The 18,438-nt window shown below is 64.7% G+C and overlaps 1 protein-coding gene across 1 annotated transcript in view; it reads right to left on the bottom strand.

Annotated features, from left to right (window-relative positions):
- TPCN1 (two pore segment channel 1) overlaps positions 1 to 17,987 on the bottom strand; it is a 35,094-nt gene extending 17,107 nt beyond the window's left edge. Inside the window, exons 1-2 of the mRNA XM_055147208.1 lie at positions 17,808 to 17,987; positions 14,558 to 14,793 (exon numbers count right to left, since the gene is read on the bottom strand). Coding sequence (XP_055003183.1) covers positions 14,558 to 14,663 — 106 coding nt within the window. The 5' untranslated portion in view covers positions 14,664 to 14,793; positions 17,808 to 17,987. The remainder of the gene's footprint in view (positions 1 to 14,557; positions 14,794 to 17,807) is intronic.
- Positions 17,988 to 18,438: the final 451 nt, after the last annotated feature.

Here is an 18,438-nt window from a genome sequence, read left to right as displayed (position 1 = left end):
GGCAAGGCAAGTGCCCTGCTGGCTACACGGTCTCTCCTGCCCCACCTCTGCTTCTGACCTCGTCTTTAGATCACTTGCATTTCATCATGCAATTCTTGATATGCTCAGAGTTAAGCCATCATCTGGCTATTTATTGTTTGTTTTTTTTTTTTGGGGGGGGGGTTGGGTCACACCTGACAATGCTCAGGGCTGACTCCTGGCTCTGCACTCAGGAATCACTCCTGGCAGTGCTCAGGGGACCATATGGGATGCTGGGAATCGAACCCGGGTCGGTCGCGTGCAAGGCAAACGCCCTACCCGCTGTACTATTGCTCCAGCCCCTCATCTGGCTTATTTATTTCATAGCCTCCTTGCTCCCGCCCCCTCCCCGCTCTAAACCTGTTTTTCGGAGCCGGAGTGAAAGGGATGTGTGGCTCCTGGTGCATTTCTGTGTCCACGGGGCCTGCGAGCCCCTCAGTGAGGGCAGAGGGGCGACCCCGTCTCTGTTTCCTGAGCTCCCTGCGGGAAGGGCCTGGAGGGGCCGGGCAGCACCGCCTGCAGGGACCCTGGGTGTGTCCTGGTGCAGCCTGTCTCCCAAGCACCAGCCCTGGAGGCCCCTCGCGCTGCTGGGGAGACCCCACTCCCCCAAAAAAGAGCAAGTTAGGGGAGAACCTTGAAGAGAAAGGAAAGCGCTTACCCAGGCTTCCGACCCTTCCCGGGGGGCTGAGCCCTCCCGGCAGTTGGGGCTCAGGCGTGGGGAGCGGCTGCTGCATGGGGCGGGGGCGGGGGTCTCCAGAGCCTCTGCCCGCCAGGGGGGCGGTGCCCAGGGATTACAGAGCAGGGGGGGCCCTGGGCGGTGCAGCCTCCAGCCAGCGGGCGGCAGGTGCCGTGCAATTCAGAAGCACTTTGGCACCTTATGGCAGCACGCAGAGGCGTGGCATAACCCCTGCCTGGTCCAGCGGGTCAGGCCTGGCCTGCTCTGCCACGATGGCCAGCGGACACCGTGGCCCAAGAGGTGGTGGCCGGGCTCCAAGTCACGGGTGCCCGCCCTGCTGTCCAGGGAAGGGCAGGGAAGGAGAAGGGGCGGGCGAAAGGCCCAGCAGCGGGAAGGGCACCCCCCCGCCCTGCCTCAGGGGGCGCAGCCCCAAGCTGGGGGCCCGGCTTTGGGGGGCTGGCCCCCCGGGCGTGTCTGGGCATGGAATCTGGAGGTCCCCTGCCTGGAAGCCGCCTCCCCCAGCTTCCCGGGTGCCCACCCGGGCTGAGCCCACAGCTCCCGGGAGGCACACAGTGGGGAGTGGGTGGGGGTTGGAGTGATAGCATAGAGGGTAGGGCGTTTGCCTTGCACGCGGCCAACCCGGGTTCGAATCCCAGCATCCCATATGGTCCCCTGAGCACCGCCAGGGGTGATTCCTGAGTGCAGAGCCAGGAGTAACCCCTGTGCATCGCCGGGTGTGACCCAAAAAAAGCAAAAAAAAAAAAAAAAAAAGGGAGTGGGTGGGTGGCCAGGCAGGGGGGGGGGGCGGGCGCCCCGGAAAAGGCTGCCCTGCACACAACGCAGGCAGGACCTTCCCGGTCAGGCTACCACAAGGGCCCGGCCACAGGAGAGGGGGTGGCTGGCCGCAGTGCAGCAGGGAGCCGCCGGCCTCTGGGAGGAGAGGGGAGAGGGCCACCCCTGCATTTCCGCTGTTCCAGCCCGGGGCTGGACGCACGGGTGTGAAGGGCAAAGAGCGGCCAGCTGGGGACGGGGACGGGTGGAGGGGGGCGGGGATCACAGGCCAGACTCGTCATCCCCCCCCTCCCCCCCCCTGCTCTGTTCTCAGGAACGGGCCAGAGGAAGCTGAGCTGGAACGTTCCGGGCACCAGGAAGGCCCCCGTCCCTTCAGGAAGGGAGACATTCTGTCCTGCCCTCCCGGTGCCCGGGGCAGCGCCCTCCCCCAGAGCAGGCTGCGGCGGCGGCTCCGGATTCACGCCCCACCTACTCCTCCCCTGGCTCCCCCGACGCCGCCTGGCAGCCGGCCCGGCCGGGAGGGGACCGACGCGGGCAAATCGCCGGCAGGAGGCGGGGCGGGGCCCTCAGTCCCCGGAATAGCAGCCGCGGCTCCCCGCGCCAAGGCGGGAGGCAAGCCGGGGTGACCTGTCTGCACAGATGGGGACGCTTCCTCCACGCTGATGTCACGGGCCCCGCGCGGCCTGCACGACAGCTGGGGACCGTGCGCGCGGCCTCGGAAACGGGCCTGCGGGGAATCCACGGGTTCCGCCGCCCGAGCGCAGCCGGCAGCCGGCACAGCGCACGTCCTGGCGCGGGTAAACAGCAACCGGCTCCATATGCGGCCATAAAGCGGGACAGCGGGAGGGGGCGGGGAGGGGCGCGGCGGCTGCCACCGTGGGGGTGGCGGGGGCACGGGTCTGGGGCAGGCCCCACCTCACACACAGCCTGGCCCCGTAGTTCACACGGGCCAAACGGGGTCCCAGGACCCCACCCGCTGCCCACGTGACCTTGCCTCACACCGCACCCTCATCCCGAAGTCAGTCCTTGGTGCCTCAGTTTCCCCTCCACCCACTAGCAGGCCACCGACCCGCCACAGGACGGCTGTCACAGAGGCACCCCCAACCCCTCGCTCCACGGGAGAAACTGCAGAGGGGCCCAGGCAGGCATCGAGGGGGGGACGCCAAGGGGCTGTCTGGGGGCGCTGGCCGAGAGGGCCAGCCCTGCCCTGGCAAACCCAGATGAAAACAGGCTGGAGGGACAGAAAAGCGGGAGGGCACTGGCCGTGCTCGTGGCCGCCGAGACGGGTTTCAGCCCTGGAACCCCACAGGGTCCCCCAGCCCCACCAGGAGTGATCCCTGAGCACAGAGCCAGGAGTAAGGCCCGCCCGAGCACTGCGGGGTGTGGCGCCACAAAAAAAGTATGAAAACTGGGCCCAGTCACCCCCAAATGTGCACGCGCACACACACACACACACACACACACACACAGAGAAAGAGAGGGAGAGTGAGAGGGAAGGAGAGAAAGAGGGAAGGAGAGAGAGGGAAGGAAAGAGGGAAGGAGAGAGGGAGGGAAGGAGAGAGGGAAGGAAGGAGAGAGGGAAGGAGAGAGGGAAGGAGAGAGGGAGGGAAGGAGAGAGGGAAGGAAGGAGAGAGGGAAGGAGAGAGGGAAGGAAAGAGGGAAGGAGAGAGGGAGGGAAGGAGAGAGGGAAGGAGAGAGGAGAGAAGGAAGGAGAGAGAGGGAGGGAGGGAGGGAGGGGGCACTGCCTCCCGCTCAGACCTCCTCGCCCCGGCTCCATGTGAGCTGAGAGCTGACGTGGGCAGGCCCCGCGGTGTCCACAGCTGGCCCCGAGCCAGGCGGGAGGGAGGGCGACAGAGGCTGGGGCCACCGGCCCGGCTTCCAGCGGACAGGCCGAAGGGAGCAGCAGAGGGTGCGGGCAGGCAGGGCTAGACACAACTGGCTCCAGGGGTCAGGGGGCGAGAGGGTGGCGGCCAGGACTCTCCTAGCCGGGTCAGCTGATGCCAGGAGCCCACCCTCTGCTCGGCGGAGCAAAGGCCACCGGCAGGGACGGGAGTCTCTGGTCTGAACCAGCCAGTGGCCACTGGGTTTCTGCAGTCACCTGGGCCAGCGGGGCTCTGCCGGGAGCCACGCCCTCCCTGGGAGCCACGCCCTCCCCGGGAGCCACGCCCTCCCCGGGAGCCACGCCCTCCCCGGCAGGGGTTTGGGGAGCGGGCGGGTGGGGGGGTGCTTGACAAGGCCGGCCTGGGGCAGGTGAGTCGCCTGATGTGAGAGGACGTGGGCCCTGCCTCAAGAGAAGGGTGAGCTGGAACCGCACAGAGCCGAGGGGGCCGGGGGGCGAAGAAATGGAGGCCGGTGCCACCCCCCACACACACCATACACAGAGCACCTCCACCCCTGCACACACACACACACACACACACACACACACACACAGAGCACCTCCACCCCTACACACACACAGACACACACAGCACCTCCACCCCAACACACACACACACATACATAGACACACAGAGCACCTCCACCCCTACACACACGCACACACACAGACACAGACACACACACAGACACACACAGACACAAACAGCACCTCCACCCCTACACACACACACACACAGAGACACAGACAGCACCTCCACCCCAACACACACACACAGACACAGACAGCACCTCCACCCCTACACACACACACAAACACAGACACAGCACCTCCACCCTACACACACACACACACACACAGAGCACCTCCACCCTACACACACACACACACAGCACCTCCACTGCTACACACACACACACACACACACACACAGAGCACCTGTGAGGTGGCCCCCGAAACAACACCAGCAAACAAAAATACAAAAAGAGCAACTGGGACACCCCAAAGTCCCGTGAGCGTCCGCGAGGCCGGGGGGCAAGGGGCGTCCGCCGCTCCGCCAGGCTGGTGGGCAGATAGGTGGTCTCAGGCCCACTCAGCGTCGGCTCCGGGAGAGCAGCGAGCAGGGGGGCTCCCGGGACATGTCCCCCCAGCACCTGCTCCCTCGGGTGCCGGGAAGCTGCGGGCGGGGCCCTCTGGGAACCCCAGTCCTGGGTGCTGTGGCCACGGAACAGCCCGTCACACGCCTGCCCCCAGGCACCCAGCCTGCACCCCGGGGGCCTCCCCAGGGCCTCCCGCACCCTCCCACGGCCCGGGGCCCGGGACCAGAGGCCCAGAGAGGCTCCGAGACGTGTCCCGGGTCACGGTGCAAGGACGTGGGGCCCCAGCCCGGCGGCCCGGCCTCCCTCCCGCCCGCCGCCGCCGCCTCGCGGGGTCACGGCCTCAGCAGCCCCCCCGCCCGCCCCGCGCCAGGCAGGGCAGAGCAGGCGCCTCTATGGTTCTGAGCCGAGAATTTCGGGCCCCGTCTGCACGGGACCTCAGGCGTGGGCAGCGCAGGCTGACGGGAGAAACCCTCCCTGGCCCTGCTCGGGGCCCGAGCGGGGTCTTCTGCAGGAGCCGGGAGGGTCGGGGGACAGGCACCCCGTCTGATAGGGAGAAACGAGCCAGACAGGAAGGGCCCGAGAGGGAGAGGGGCCGGCTCAGGCCCCCGGGGCCCCAAAGGTCCAGCAAGGAGGCAGCGTCCAGGCCCCACCTCGACTGTCCCTGGCGGGATCCCCTCTACGCGAGTCTCCTTGTCACCCCGGATGAGCGGTTAAGGGGTGACAGTCTCCAGGGCCCCTGGGCGTCGGGGGGAGGGAGACTCCCGGGTCTTGCCCTCCTGTCCACCTACCGAGGGCCCAGCTGTGGGGCGGGAAAGGCACGGTCCCTGGGCTCCTCGTCCCCCGCCTCGTGGGCCACCCCGAGTGCCACCTGCCGTGGTCCTGCTGGCCTGCGCCCCCTTCCCCGCTGGCGGGTTCACCCGCAGCCTCCTGAGGCCAGTCTGGGGGGGGTCTCGTGGGCACCGTGACCAGGAGTTGCGGCGGCACATCAGCCCCCAAACAACAGCCCCTCTAGGCACTGGCTGGGGGGCCCCCAAGCTCTCCGCCCAGCTAGCCCAGTCCCGTGGGGGAGCCCCCCCGGGTGAGCGTTCAGGCCCCCTCACCACACGCAGCCCTTGGCCCAAGTCCAGGGCTCCCCTTCCGAGGGGTGCTCCCTGGGGTCCTCCCGGCACTCAGCAGTAAATGGGGGTCAAATCCCCCCGGCCCAAGGACAGACGGCTCGAGCCAGCCGGGGGAAGGGAAGAGAACCAGGCTCTGTGGCTGAAGAGAAAAATGACAGTGGAGGGGCTGGATAGCACAGCGGGGAGGGCGTCTGCCTTGCACGCGGCCGACCCGGGTTCGATTCCCAGCATTCCATAGGGTCCCCCGAGCACCGCCAGGAGTCATTCCCGAGCATCGCCGGGTGTGACCCAAAAAGCAAAACAAAACAAAACAAACAAAAGAAAAACAGTGGAGGGGCTGGAGCCACAGTACAGAGGGTAGGACGATGCTTAGCTCTGCACTGGCGGACCCGGTTCAATCCCTGGCACCTGTTATGACCCCCTGAGCACTGCCAGGAGTGATTCCTGAGTGCAGAGTCAGGAGTGAGGAGTGAGCACTGTCAGTTGTTCCCACCCCCCCCCCCCATAAAGATGAAGAAAAGGCCAGTGGAGGCTGCAGTCCACAGCAACGTGGGCGCGTGGGGAGCGGTTCTGATGACCTCAGAGAAAGGAGACCCTTGGGGGCCTCGGGCCCAGCCCCTCGCCCTGGCTCTACAGTGCAGTGAAGGTGGCGCAGAAGGGGCAGGCGACGGCGGTGTGGGCCCGCGGCCTCTCGTGCCACCTGAGAAGCGGCGCCTGACCCTGGCCGAGGCGGCCGGCCTGGCCTGCAGCTAAGGTTTCCTTCCTGGACGCGGGTGCGGGAGGCCAGGGCACGGGGTGTGCCAGGCCAGAGCCTGGTGGTGGCAGGGCCCTGGGAGGACCCAGCACGCCCACCTGTGGGGTGGGGGGCCGGGCATGGCAAGAGAGCCCCCCTGCTGGGCACTGAGTCACTATCAGAAAAATGGGGCGAGGGGCTGGAGCAATAGCACAGCGGGGAGGGCGTTTGCCTTGCACGCGGCCGACCCGGGTTCGATTCCCAGCATCCCATAGGGTTCCCTGAGCAATGCCAGGAGTAATTCCTGAGTGCAGAGCCAGGAGTAACCCCTGAGCATCGCCGGGTGTGACCCCCCCAAAAAAAAGAGCAAAAAAGAAGAATGGGGCGAAAGAGCCAGGCCTGCAGGGGCTGGGGGGACGCGGCCCCTGCAGACCCCGGCCAGGCTGCCTCCAGCGCCAACCGGGCTCTGGGGAGCACGGCTTAAGGGGACGAAGGACGGCGGCGTGCAGCCACCGGATCCAGTGCCAGGCCAGGGAGCGGGGCAGGACTCGGAGTGCGCCTGGGGGTGTCGGAATCGACCCAAATGTGCGTGGCAGGATGGGGGAGGGTCGGGCAGCCACACCCCCCCTCGGGGACCTGAGACCGCGTTGCACAGGGTCCACACGCCAAGCAAGGCCCGATGCCCTGCGATGGGGACCTGGAGCGCCCCAAATAAGCTCGACCCCCGGTGGTACAGCAGCAGCAAAGGTCAGAAGAAGACGACAATCGCGCACCAAAGCCGGGGACCCCCAGGGAGGGTCCCCACACACAGTCGGGGCCCGTGCGACCAAGCCAAGACCCCAGATCACGCCTGGGCAGCCCAGCACGAAACCCGCAGGCCTGCACCCCGCTCTGCGTCCCCAGGACTGGCCTAGGCAGCCCCCGGCCCTCGACCACTAAACACGGGCTCCACACCCATGCCTGGGGCCGCCTCGTTGGTCCCCTGGGGCCCGAGAGCAAGGTGAGGCCGCGGCAGGAACCAGGGCCCAGAGAAGTTCAGCATCTGAACCGAGCGCCACATGCGGTTCCTGCCACTCAAATGAGTTCTGGAAGCTTCCACCCACCCCGGTCTCCAGGGGGAGAGAAAGAATCGCTATTCAGGGCTGACCACCCGGACACCCCCCCACCCCCACCGCACCCCCAGTCAGAGCTGCTGAAACTTAAAAATCGAAGCCAGCTGGGACCAAACCGCCAAGGAAAGAGGCGACACAAAGCCCGTCTCACAGGCGGGCAGGAGGCCCGGAGGCGAACAAAGGGGACCCGGGCCTCGAGCAGAGTGGCTGGTGCGACACAGGGGAAGGGAAGGACGGAAGAAGCAGGCAGCGTGGGGGGCGGGGGTCTCCCAGGCGGTGCAAACCCCCCCCCCACCCCCGCACAGCCCGGGACATTCTCAGTTCCGGGAAACTGTGGAGATGGGGGTGGCCAGGGGGTCTGCGCCGGGCCGGCTGCCCTGTCGGACAACACCCCCCTTGGCAGGGGGCCAGGCCAGGGGCCCCCACGGCACCCAGCCCCGCTCTGGAGCTGTGGTCAGTGTCCACGATCAGTGGCACGAGGGGCGTCCCTGGGGAGCACACCGCTCCCGTAGAGGGTCACACTGCGTGCAGGCTCTGGGGCACGTGCGGCCCCTGATCCTGGCTAAGGAGCACTGAGGGCCAGAGTTTCTTCTGCAGCCAGTGGGCACAGAGGCGACTGGGCCTCATGCAGGGCCCGCCCAGCGGAGAGCAGCCGGGCGGGCAACAAGCCCCTCGGCCAGCTGTGACTCCAACAGCGCCGGGCCAGCCGGGGGGAACGGGCAGAGAGCCTGGGAGAGGGCCTGGCCAGGGCATCCCCCACCAAGGCTGTCCTGGCAGCCCGGGGGGCGAGGGGGGGAGCGGGTCGTCGGGGGGGGGGGGGGGGGGGCGCACAGTAGGGGCAAGTGGAGCCCAGCAGGCTCCGCCCCCACCCCCTCCCCCGCCCCCCGACTGCAGATGTGGCGCGGGCTGTTCCTGCTCGGGGAAACACGCTCGCGCCCGCTCACTCGCTCTTTTGCAGAAAACTGAACCCGGCCTCCCGCGGGCGGCGGGACCTAGCGGGCAGCAGGCGCGCCAGCCCGCACCCAGCTGCCGCTGCTGGCAGGCCCGCCGCCCGCCGGGCGGGAGATGGCAGGGGGGCCCGTGGCAGCAGACAGGACCCCCGCCCCCCAATCAAAGGCGAGGCAGCCCGAGGCTGCAACCCGGCAGACAGGCCGGGTGCCCGCTAAATTTTAATCGGTGCCGCCGCCGCCGGGTGATGCCGGCTCGGCGCCTCGGCGAGGCCCCTGGAAGCGAGGGGGCCGCGCGGCCCGCCAGCCGCCCATGCTCCGCGGGAGGCCGCCGAGAGCTGGTGCTGCTCCGCTCTCCAGCTGCCAGGCTGCCGCTGCCGCCCAGCTGGGCGGCGCCCCCCGCCGTGCCAGGGACGGGCTTCGGGGCTTGGCCTAGGTTCAGGACCCCTGCTCGGCGCACGCTCGGTGCACTGGGAGATTCCCCAGGGGCAGCCCTCGCCCTGGCCGTGGCGGGGATGCCAGGGCCGGCACGCGCAGGCGACTGGGACCCACCCCAGCCCCTCCACTCTCGGGACCCCAGTCCAGACCACGCTCAGCCCGAGACTCCTGGGGCCTCACCCTGAGCTGTCCCCACCCGGGCCTGGACTCCTGGCGCCCAGGAGAGGCCTGCAGGATCCACGCTCCGCGGCCGAAAGCTCAGCCCGCAAGTGGCCCCGGCCGCCTGCAGGGGCTGCCACCCAGAAGCCGTGAGGCGGTCAGCACCCGAGCAGCTGTGACGCCGAGGGACCGGCTCCAGCCTCAGTCCTGCTCCCGGCCACCGGCCCTGCCACCCGGGGAAAGCACCAGGGCAAGGGGCAGAGCGATAGCACAGCGGGGAGGGCATTTGCCTTGCACACGGCCGACCCGGGTTCAATCCTCGGCATCCCATATGGTCTCCCCAAGCACCGCCAGGAGCAATTCCTGAGTGCAAAGCCAGGAGTAGCCCCTGAGCATCGCTGGGTGTGACCCAAAAAGCAATAAATAAATAAATAAATAAATAAATAAATAAATAAAAGAAAGCACCGGGGCAGGCCGCCCAAATGCCTCTGGAGAAGCCTGGAACAAGGGCCAGAGCAACAGTCCAGCGGGGAGGGCGTCTGCCTTGCATGTGGCCTACCCGGGTTCGATCCCCGGCATCCCATAAGGTCCCGTGGGCACCAGCAGGAGTGACTCCTGAGGGCAGAGCCAGGAACCCCTGAGCATCGCTGGGTGTGACCCAAAAAGCCAAAGAAAAAAAAAAAAAAAACCAGAAGCCTTGACACCCCCGTGCTCTGTGCTCCTCGCAGCCCTGGGTCCCGGGGGTCTGCTCAGCTGCTGGCACGCCAACAGGCAGAGGCCATGAGCGTGGCCTCCCGTTCCCCCGCTGCCCCTCCCCTTGGGGAGCTACTGCCACCCACCTGCCAACTCCGCCATCTCCCGGGGGCACCCACCGTGGTTACAGCCTCAGGTGAGTCCCGCCGGGCCCCCCTGCAGGAGCAAAGTGCCCCTGCGTAGACCCTTGCCTCGGGTGGGGTGCAAGCCTTGGAGCACAGTCGGACCCCGCCCCAGGAGTGTCAGGGGCTCAGGAGCACCCCCGGAGACCCCTGCGCTGAAGTCCCAATCCCCCAGACAGACCCCCCCCCGGCCAGGGCTGAGTGAGAAGGGGAGGCTTGAGGAAGTGGGTTCCAGGGGGCTGCAGCTAGTACAGCGGGGAGGGCACCCGCCTGCAAGCGACCGATCCAGGTTTGATCCCTGGCACCCCACACAGTCCCCTGAGCCCCGCCAGGAGTGGTCCCTGAGCACAGAGCCAGGAGTCAGCCCCAATCCACCAATCCACCAAGTATGGTTCCCCCGCCCCGCAAATAAAAAATAAATAAATAAATAATAAATAAAGGGGGTAAATAAACAACTAAATAAATAGGGTAAAGGGCCAGCCCCTAGCACAGTGGGCAGGGCACTTGCCTTTCATGTGGCTCAATCTCTGGCACCTCATATAGTCCCCTGAGCTCTAAGAGGAGTGACCCCTGAGCACTGAATGAGGAGCCAGTTCTAAGTGCTGCTGAGTATGGGGGACCGCCCCATACCTTCCAACACATAAAGGAAGGTCATGGCGGGGATCCTCCCCAGGAGAGGCCAGGACACCCCCTGCCCAGGCACAGGGTAAGGCAGCGCCACCAGCCAGGGAGGGAGGCTCAAGGGAAGCGGCTGCCCACGCCAACAGCGGCCCTGCCAGAGCGACAGCACAGCGGGGAGGGCGTTTGCCTTGCACGTGGCCGACCCAGGTTCATCCCCGGCCTCCCATAGGGTCCCCCGAGCACTGTCAGGAGTAATTCCTGAGTGTAGAGCCAGCAGTAACCCCTGAGCATTGCCGGGTGTGACCCAAAAAGCAAAAAAAGCAAAAAAAAAAAAATAAAATCCCAAACCAGAAGGCGGCCCTGCAGCCTCCGGGCGGGGAGACGCTGCCCAGTCGAGGGACAGCACCCGGAGACCAGGGAGGCCAGGCGGAAGGCAGACGCTGACCCTCCGCCCAGCCCTTCACACCTCAAGGCTTCCACAGGCCACAGGCCGGGACAGTGAGGGCAGCTGCGGCCTCTGACCGACAGACGGGGCGGAGAGGCCGCCCACGCCGACGGCCACGCCCAGCAGCTGCAAGGCCCCAGACGACAGTCATTACTGCGGGGACAGCACGGGGCGGTGGTTCTCAGAACAAGACTCCGTGGGACGCTGCAGCTGAGGCTTCCAGTGGGAGTCAGGCTGGAAGGGCGAGAAAATGCAGGCTCTGCTGGGCAGCCCTGAGGGGGCCGGGGTGGGCAGGGGTGGGGCGGGGGGGGGGGTCGAGGGTTGGCTCCTCTGGGGTAGGGTACAGTCCCGGGGCTGGAGGTGACATTACCAGGTCGGATTTGCATTGCAGACAGACTGCAGGACTCCAGGGATCTTGGGTAAAAGGCAAAACTTTTTTTTTTTTTTGCTTTTTGGGTCACACCCGGCGATGCACAGGGGTTACTCCTGGCTCTGCACTCAGGAATTACTCCTGGCGGTGCTCAGGGGACCATATGGGATGCTGGGGGTCGAACCCAGGTCAGCCGAGTGCAAGGCAAACGCCCTCCCCGTTGTGCTATCGCTCCAGCCCCCAAAGGCAAAACATTTTTTTTTGCTTTTTTTTTTGGGGGGGGTCACACCTAGCAATGCACAGGGGTTACTCCTGGCTCTGCACTCAGGAACCACCTCTGGCGGTGCTCAGGGGACCATATGGGATGCTGGGAATCGAACCCGGGTCAGCCGAGTGCAAGGCAAATGCCCTATCCGCTGTGCTATCGCTCCAGCTCCCTTTTTTATTTTTTGCTTTTTTTTTTTTTGGGACAAAGGCAAAACTTTTAAGCACAACGTAAATAAGGTGGAAGCCAGGCGGGTCTGCAGACCAGTGCCCGCCACCGGCCTAAAGAGGCTGCAGAGACGCATGTCAACGCACGGGCGTGCAGGCTGCATACAGGAGGCCTGGGCTTGGGCTCGGTCCCTGGTAGGACACCTTCCCGAGAACCCCCGGGAGTAAGCCCTGAGTGCAGGGCCGGGAGTGGCCCTTGAGAGCTGCCGGGTGTGGCCCAAGAACAAACGAAAACTTGAACTCAAGCGGAGAAGCCTGTCCCGCCACCTGCCTCGGGGGCCCTTCCCTTGCTCCTGGCCAGGCCCGAGGAGCCCCCAGCCCCCAGGGGGGCCGACAGGAGAGGGACGAGTAGAGGGAGGCCCCAGCACATTTTTCTGGGCCACAAACACAACCTCCGGACCCCTGGATGTTTTCGATTTCACTTAAGAAAGGTGCTTATCTGCCCCAGCACTGCGTGGAGATAAGACGTCTCCTGACAGGGGGCCTCCTGGCTGGGGGGCCCCTCCGGCCGGCCCGTCCTGCCTGCAGGTCCCGCCCCGTCTCGCGCTGCAGGCCAGCGGGACAAGCTGTCCCCAGCTCTGCCCCTGCCCAAACAGTGAGGAGCAATGAAGCTTTCAACCTGGAGCTCCGCTGATTCCAGAAGGATCCAGAAGGGTCCATTCCCTTCCAGGTCACTCCCTCCCTCTCCGTCCTTTCCCTCGGGGGCAGGATGGAGCCGCCTGCGTGCGTCACTGGGTTCGCTGCCTAGGTTCGGTCACATTCCACTCTAATGGGGAGAGGCACGGCAGCAGATGGGAGGGGCTGGGGGCTGGGGGCTGGGGGGTGGGGGGCTGGACAAGTCTCTACCTCGCTGCAAAAACACAGAAAATAGGGGCTGGAGCGATAACACAGCGGGGAGGGTGTTTGCCTTGCATGCGGCCGACCCAGGTTTGATTCCCAGCATCCCATAGGGTCCCCTGAGCACCGCCAGGGGTAATTCCTGAGTGCATGAGCCAGGAGTAGCCCCTGTGCATCGCCAGGTATGACCCAAAAAGCAAAAAAAACCCCAAAAAACAGAAAATAGCCACCACTCTCCCCAGATGCTTCGTGCGGATGCCAAAGGGGGTGCTTGTGTTTCTAAGGCTCAGGGAAGAAAGAGGCCAGGAGGGAAGCAAGGAACTTGGGGGTCCGGCCTTCCGGCTCTCAAACTTCAGCTCAGCCCCTTGGCACGGGCGTGTGGTCTCAGACACGATCCTTAACCTCTCGGGCAGACGGAGGCTGCGCTTCCAAAAACAGACCATCCCGGGCCCACTCAGCAGAGGAATATTGGTTAAAATAACAGATAAGCAAGCTCCGGGCCCGAGCAGGCCTGCTCAGCACTTCTCAGAAGAGAGCTGCCCCCCCCACTGCCCAGAACTAGGGCGAAAGACACTGGTTCCTTCCAGGCAGTGCAGGCTTTGAGGCGGAAGACCGAGCCCCGGCACCGCTGGGAGTCACGCCCAAGCACCCCGAGGTGTGGCCCCCGTACAGCAAGAAATGAAACCGGTTTACGCTGATCTTCTGTTGATTCGGAGGAAGCCAGAGCCTCCTGGCCTCCCTCATTGCTTCCGGGAGGCTGGCTGAGGGCCTCACGACTGTCACCTGGACCAGGGAGGTGGCGCAGACCAGGCTGGTCTTTCCTGGACCCACGTGTCCGCACTTGCGACGGGAGAAAAGCAAGACCACCCCTCTCCCTAGTCTTGGACCCTGATCCGCTGGTTCCCCACGGCTACGACCCAGTCTGTGAAAGGAAAACTCACTGTATCACTGTCATCCCGTTGCTCATAGATTTGCTCGAGCGGGCGCCAGTAATGTCTCCATTCGTCCCAGCCCTGAGATTTTAGCAGCCTCTCCTTACTCGCCTTTCCTAAAGCTGCCATATTGGTGGCTCTTTCAGGGTCAGGGGAAAGAGACCTGTTATTGTTAACTGTTTTTGGCATATAGAATACGCCACGGGGAGCTTGCCAGGCTCTGCCGTGCGGGCGGGACACTCTTGGTAGCTTGCCGGGCTCTCCGAGAGGAGACTTACTATTATTATTTGGTTTGGGGCCATACCCCATAGTGCTCAGGGCTTACTCCTGGCTCGGCACTCAGGAATCACTGATGGTGGACTGGGGGACCTTATGGGTCCCAGGGATCGAACCCGGGTCAGCTGCGTGCAAGGCAAATGCCCTTCCCGCTCTGCGATCACTCTGCCTGGTGAGTTATTTTAAGCCTCTCCTGAACCCAAGACGCCTGCCCGAGCACTCGAAGCAAATGACCTCGGGACAGGAACCAGAAAGGGTTTTAAGGCCTTTCATTCTGCCAGAAACACACTTAAAATTTAAAGCATTTCGAGCTCAGAGCCTCTCTGGGGCTTGCTCGGAGCAAGGTCTGGTTGAAAAGGAAGAGGAGGCCAAAAGCCCAAAGCCTCCCATTAAGGGGATCACAGGAAACACCCCCCACCCCCCAATCTGCCTGCCAACCCTTCAGAGGGGAGGGGGAGCTGGCTGGCTTTCGGGAGTGCCCGCACCCAGCATCCCTGAACAAAGGCAGGGAGGGTCAGGCAGGAGGGGGGAGGCCAGGGATCCCCCACCTCCACCCCACCCACCCACGTGCCTGCAAACTAGGGAACCGGGACCCCAGGAATCCCTGCCTCAGGATGTGGGGGTCGAATGTGGAGCCGGATGCAAGGGTACAATTTTGACTCTCAGAACATGGAGGCCCCTGGGGAAGGCCTCGAGGGACCCCCCCACCACCCCCCATCCCCACCCTGCCGGCTTACTTCGGCTAGGCAGCTCCTCCTGGCCATTGCAGGGAGCCACTGGGGCGCCGCCCACCTCGTCCACGGTCAGGATGAGGGGCACGTCGTCATCCAGGCTCGTGGCCATGTTCTGCTCCTCCTCGGACCTCAGGAGGTGATGTCCAGGGCTTTAAATAGTCTCTGTGCGGAGCTTCCTTCCACCGTCGCTGGCCTAGAGGGGCTTCTCAGCCACGCCCCCATCACAGGCATCTCTGGGGCTGGGGGCGAGGGGAGAAGAGACGGCGGTTAGGCTACAGCCAGGCCCTGGCGAAGACGCTCGAGAATTAGCAGGGACGGTGGTTTCATCTCCTGGCAGATACACGGGGGGGGGGGGGGGGGGGGGAATACCACAACTGGGGCTGGAGTGATAGCATAGTGGGGAGGGCGTTTGCCTTGCACGTGGCCGACCCGGGTTCAATTCCCAGCATCCCATAGGGTCCCCTGAGCACCACCAGGAGTAATTCCTGAGTGCAGAGCCGGGAGTAACCCCTATGCATTGCCGGGTGTGACCCAAATAGAAAAAAAAAATCACAACTTTCAAATGGTGGGGTTCACGGCATTGGACCTCAAATTTGGAACATGTCGGTGGTAGTATACTAGGATTAAAATAAGGGGGAGGGGAGGGGCCGCTGCAAGACTGCCAGTAAGGGTGCGGGGAGAAAGGTGAACGGGCCGAGCACAGACCCAGCACATGCGAGGCCCCGAGGTCTCCCCGGCACTGCCTGGCCCCTCTGAACATCCCCAAAGCAGCTCAAGGGGCCCCCAAGAAGTGCCACACCTGAGCACCTGAGGAGGGGGCCCTGCCGCCCCCCAAGGATGCCAGCAGATAAGGATCAGACTAGCACGTCCCGTCTCTGTGCCTCATTATGTCTGACTCGTGGTAGGAGTTTTTCTTAAATTTCAGAGACCAAAGGGCGAGTGAACCATGTGACAGCGTGAGGCACAGGCTCCCCCCAGATCTGCACGGACCCCGAGCCGGGTGAGCCCCCATAGCAAAGACACAAAACAAAAAAGGTGTCAGAGACTTGGGCTGGGCGTGTAGGGGGCTTTCGCGGGCCTCAAATGTGGGAGGTCCCAGATTCAATCTCAATACCAACCCGCCTCCCGAATGATTTTAGAGAAAAAAAAAATTAAAACATTGGTTGCTAGAGCGATAGCACAGCGGGGAGGGGGCATTTGCCTGGCACCTGGCCGACTCGGGTTCGAATCCCAGCATCCCCTATGGTCCCCTGAGCACCACCAGGAGTGATTCCTGAGTGCAAAGCCAGGAGGAACCTCTGTGCATCACCGGGTGTGACTCAAAAAGAAAAAAGAAAAAAAACCAAAACTAAAACATTAAAATAGTAATAGAGGCCAGTGGGGTCACAGGGGTCACGGCGTTTGCATCACACACAGGCATCTCCAGCATGACACATGGTCCCCTAAGCACCTCCAGGAGTGACCCCTGAGCACAGAGCCAGATGAGGCCCCAAAGCCAAGAATAAATAAATAAAAATAACACGGTAATAGCTGCCAGCAATGAGTATCAAGTACCAGGGGATCCCCCAGCCGGTGGGACGGGACTGGAAGGAATAAGCAGAAACTGGCGCTGGAGAAGCAAGCGCGCGGCCAAGCCCTGCACTGTCGGGGGGTAGGTGGGCTGCCCCCCCTCGCCCAGCCGCCCTTCTCCCCCACATCCCGCTGTCTGATGCGGAAGGCGAAGCAGTCCCGAGCACAACTTCCAGCTCGGTCCTGACACCCCGGTTAGGTCCCGCAGAAGCAGCCTATGACGTCCCTGTGGGTCTGCAGTTCCGCTGAGGCGGCCCGAGAAGCAGAGTCAGCTCGAGGCAGGACCTTTGAACTTGGAAACCGCAGCCGGAGCCTTCCCCGAGCCGCCGCTTTCTGGCCCCTGTCAATCTCGGCTCCAAACGAACTCCCTGAACTGCAGCCTGCCCACTTCTGGGGTGAATCACCCGGCAGGGCAACCCCGGGCAGGCCCCGGGGCGTCCGGAGAGCGAGGAGGCGGAGAGGCAGCCCCGGGGCTCCGGCCAGCAGCCGCCACCCCACCGCCGCCCGCTCACTTCCTCCCTCTGGGGACTGCTGCGGCTTCTGGATCTCAGGGGGCGCACCCAGGAGAGGGGATCCCAGGCGAGATGCTCTCACGGAGCCGCTGCTCTCTCATGCTTCTGTCTGGTTCAACTTTAAAACCGGGCGTTCTCAGATACACTCGGAGGCAGAGGGCGCGAGCACCGAGTGCCTGTCACTCAGCTCTGGGGATCCCACGATCTCCACTGTGTTTATTTTGAGAAGGGCGGGGACGTCCAGCCACCCTCTCTCTGCACCCAACCAGGGCGACTTCATTGCCACACGGTTACCATCATGGCCTGGGGGACTGGACTGTTGACATGCGCTGGGGGTTAATCAGGGGACGTCTCTGGTTGTGGGTGATCAGCCATCAGGGGACGTCCCTGGTTGCCCAACTCAGGCAAGGGGCCAGAGGAACTGGAAGCATCTTATGGGGTTCCAGGAGCCGCAGAGGGGACAGCGGGGTTCTGAAGCCAGGGGTGCAAGAGGTTGAGTAACCCCAAGTAGCTAAGGGCCCCCTTCCGGGGTCAGCCAGGAGGCTGTGGCCAGGTCTTGCCCTCCAGGAAGTAACAGCACAGCCATGGCCGCAGCCCACACCTGAAGCCACACAGCCTAAAGTTGGGGTGCAGCCGCCTACCCAGGGCCCTGTGTCCCCTTTCCCCGACGCGGGGATCCCGGGTTTGAGGTCAAGTTCATCATTCCAGAGGGGGCAAAGCACTGGCCCAAGGTCACCGGCGCTGCGCTCTGTGCCGGGGCTCCGCTTCTCTCCCCGGGGTCCCGGAGGCCAGGAGACCCCGAACCCCGACTGGCCCCGGGGGTGCAGCCCGGCCAGTGGTCCCGCTGTCGGGCAGGGGGTGGCGTGACCGGCCACGGGTCTCTGCGGGGTCCCCGAGGGCTCCGGGGCGGAGGGGGGGGCGCGGTCCAGCTCCACGCGCTCCCCCGGGGCTGGGCCCCGCGCGGGGGTCGCCCCCCGAGGCGCGGGGGTGCAGGGCAGCCCGCTGGCCCCCGGCGCGGGGACAGACGCGCGGCCAGGCCTCCCCCGCTGCCCCTCGGGGCTGCCCCTGCCCGCCTCCCGCGGGAGATCGCCGCAGCCCCCTACTTCGCGCACTCCAACCCTTGACCCCTGCCCTCTCCGACAGGCCGTCCCTCGCACCCCTGGAATTCTTACACGCGCCGCCCCTGCAGCCCGGACGGCGCCGGGGTCCGCACCGCGCAGCCCAGCCCGCCGCCAAAAGCCCCGATCGCGGGGGTGGGGGGTCGCAGCCGCCCGCGCCGCCGCCGCCGCCACCTCGGCCGCTGCCACCGCCGCAGCTGCGCCAGCGCTCGCATCCGCCGCCTACCGAGCCTCAGCCCCGCCGGCCCCGGCCCCGCCCTTCGCCGCAGCCTATTGGCTAGCCGGGCAGTCATGCTGTGCCCCGATTGGCTTATCTTCACGTCGTTTCACTGTTCTCTAGCCCTGCCAATGCCCGACATCTGACCCGCCTCCTTAGGAGGGTGAGAGAAGGAGCCGCCTCGCCCCTAACTCCGCCCATCCCCTACCCCCGCCTTACTTGTACAGTCCAGCCCATAGAGAGTCCCGGGCCTTTTCCATTGGTGGAAGGTCAAACAGAGGGTGCTTTCTATTGGTCAAGCCTCAGAAGGCGGGGAAAGCGGAGTGAACCAAGTGAACCAATGGTGAAAAGGAAAATCAGTCAAACTCAGTCCCGCCTCCTGGTATTGGCTGGTAACCTAGCAACGAAGGTACCGCGGAGTAGACGCTGAGTGGAGAACCTGTAGCCTTCGGAGCTGGTAAGTAACTA

This window comes from Sorex araneus, chromosome 9 (assembly GCF_027595985.1).
Source record: "Sorex araneus isolate mSorAra2 chromosome 9, mSorAra2.pri, whole genome shotgun sequence".
In the NCBI taxonomy this organism is placed as follows: domain Eukaryota; kingdom Metazoa; phylum Chordata; class Mammalia; order Eulipotyphla; family Soricidae; genus Sorex; species Sorex araneus.
Note: the sequence above shows the minus strand (reverse complement) of the source record. Positions and strands in the feature narration are given on the sequence as shown.